Source organism: Penaeus monodon, chromosome 29 (genome assembly GCF_015228065.2).
Source record: "Penaeus monodon isolate SGIC_2016 chromosome 29, NSTDA_Pmon_1, whole genome shotgun sequence".
Classification (NCBI taxonomy): Eukaryota; Metazoa; Arthropoda; class Malacostraca; order Decapoda; family Penaeidae; genus Penaeus; species Penaeus monodon.
Genome location: NC_051414.1, coordinates 33,364,288 through 33,365,294, shown reverse-complemented (window position 1 = coordinate 33,365,294; position 1,007 = coordinate 33,364,288). Strand labels below are relative to the sequence as shown.

Sequence of the window (1,007 nt, the reverse complement as noted above, 5' to 3'; positions counted from 1 at the left end):
CCTACTTGTGTGGTGCATACATACATACTTTCATACATACCAAACTTTAAATTTTTATTTATTATTATTTTTTAAATTTATTTTTTCTTTTATGTTTTTTCTATTATTTTTTAAAATTATATATTTTATAAATTTTTTATGTTTTTTATTATATTTTATATATAAATATATTTTATAAAATGTATTAATTATTTATAATATCATAATATATAAAATCAATTCTTAATGTTATTAATAATAATTATTATATTTTATATATTATTAACATATAAAATTATATATAAATTATATAATATTTATGTTGACACCACCATACTACTTCCTTGGCAGTAGTCAAGGATCTTTTGATAAAATAATGTATTGCATCATGAAAATTTATTATTATTTTTCATAAAAATTAGGATATGAGTTTTTTATAATGTCACTATGTCAAAATCATAGAGTAGGAGGACATTTTTTTTGTGCTTCTAAATTTTTTTTTCAAGTGGCTGAATGTGCAAGGTCTAGTATGGTACACAAATCATACATCATCATTGGGGATTCAGTAAGTGAAGGCTTAAACTAGTTATTTTTGTTTTTAATTTACATGAAAATTCTATATATTGGTATTCATTGTCAGTCTTATCTCAGGTTTGAGTATCCCAATGCTAATATTACTCAGACCTGTAGGACCTCCCCCATAGGATGTAAAACCCATGTTTGGATGTTTTGAAAAACTAGGGAAAATCAGTTGATTGTTGATTAGTGATCAACTTCCACAATTTGGTTTGCAGTCTGCTGCCCAAACCATTGTGGGGTGACTTTTTGTGGGCATTTTGTATTTTTATACCCCTAAAAAAATTACTTATATTTATTTTTTGTAAAAGATTGAACAGTTTTTAAAATTTTTGATAGGGCCACCTACCCATTTGCTGTTCTATGGACCCCCTGGAACCGGCAAGACATCTACTATCTTGGCCTGTGCCAGGAGATTGTATTCGCCCAAAGAATTCAACTCTATGGTGAGG

The 1,007-nt window shown here is 26.8% G+C and overlaps 1 protein-coding gene across 1 annotated transcript in view; it reads left to right on the top strand.

Moving 5' to 3' along the window:
- Positions 1 to 906: 906 nt before the first annotated feature.
- LOC119592183 (replication factor C subunit 5-like) overlaps positions 907 to 1,007 on the top strand; it is a gene marked incomplete at its 5' end in the record, with an annotated part of 12,482 nt that continues 12,381 nt past the window's right edge. Inside the window, 1 exon segment of the mRNA XM_037941012.1 lies at positions 907 to 1,001. Coding sequence (XP_037796940.1) covers positions 907 to 1,001 — 95 coding nt within the window.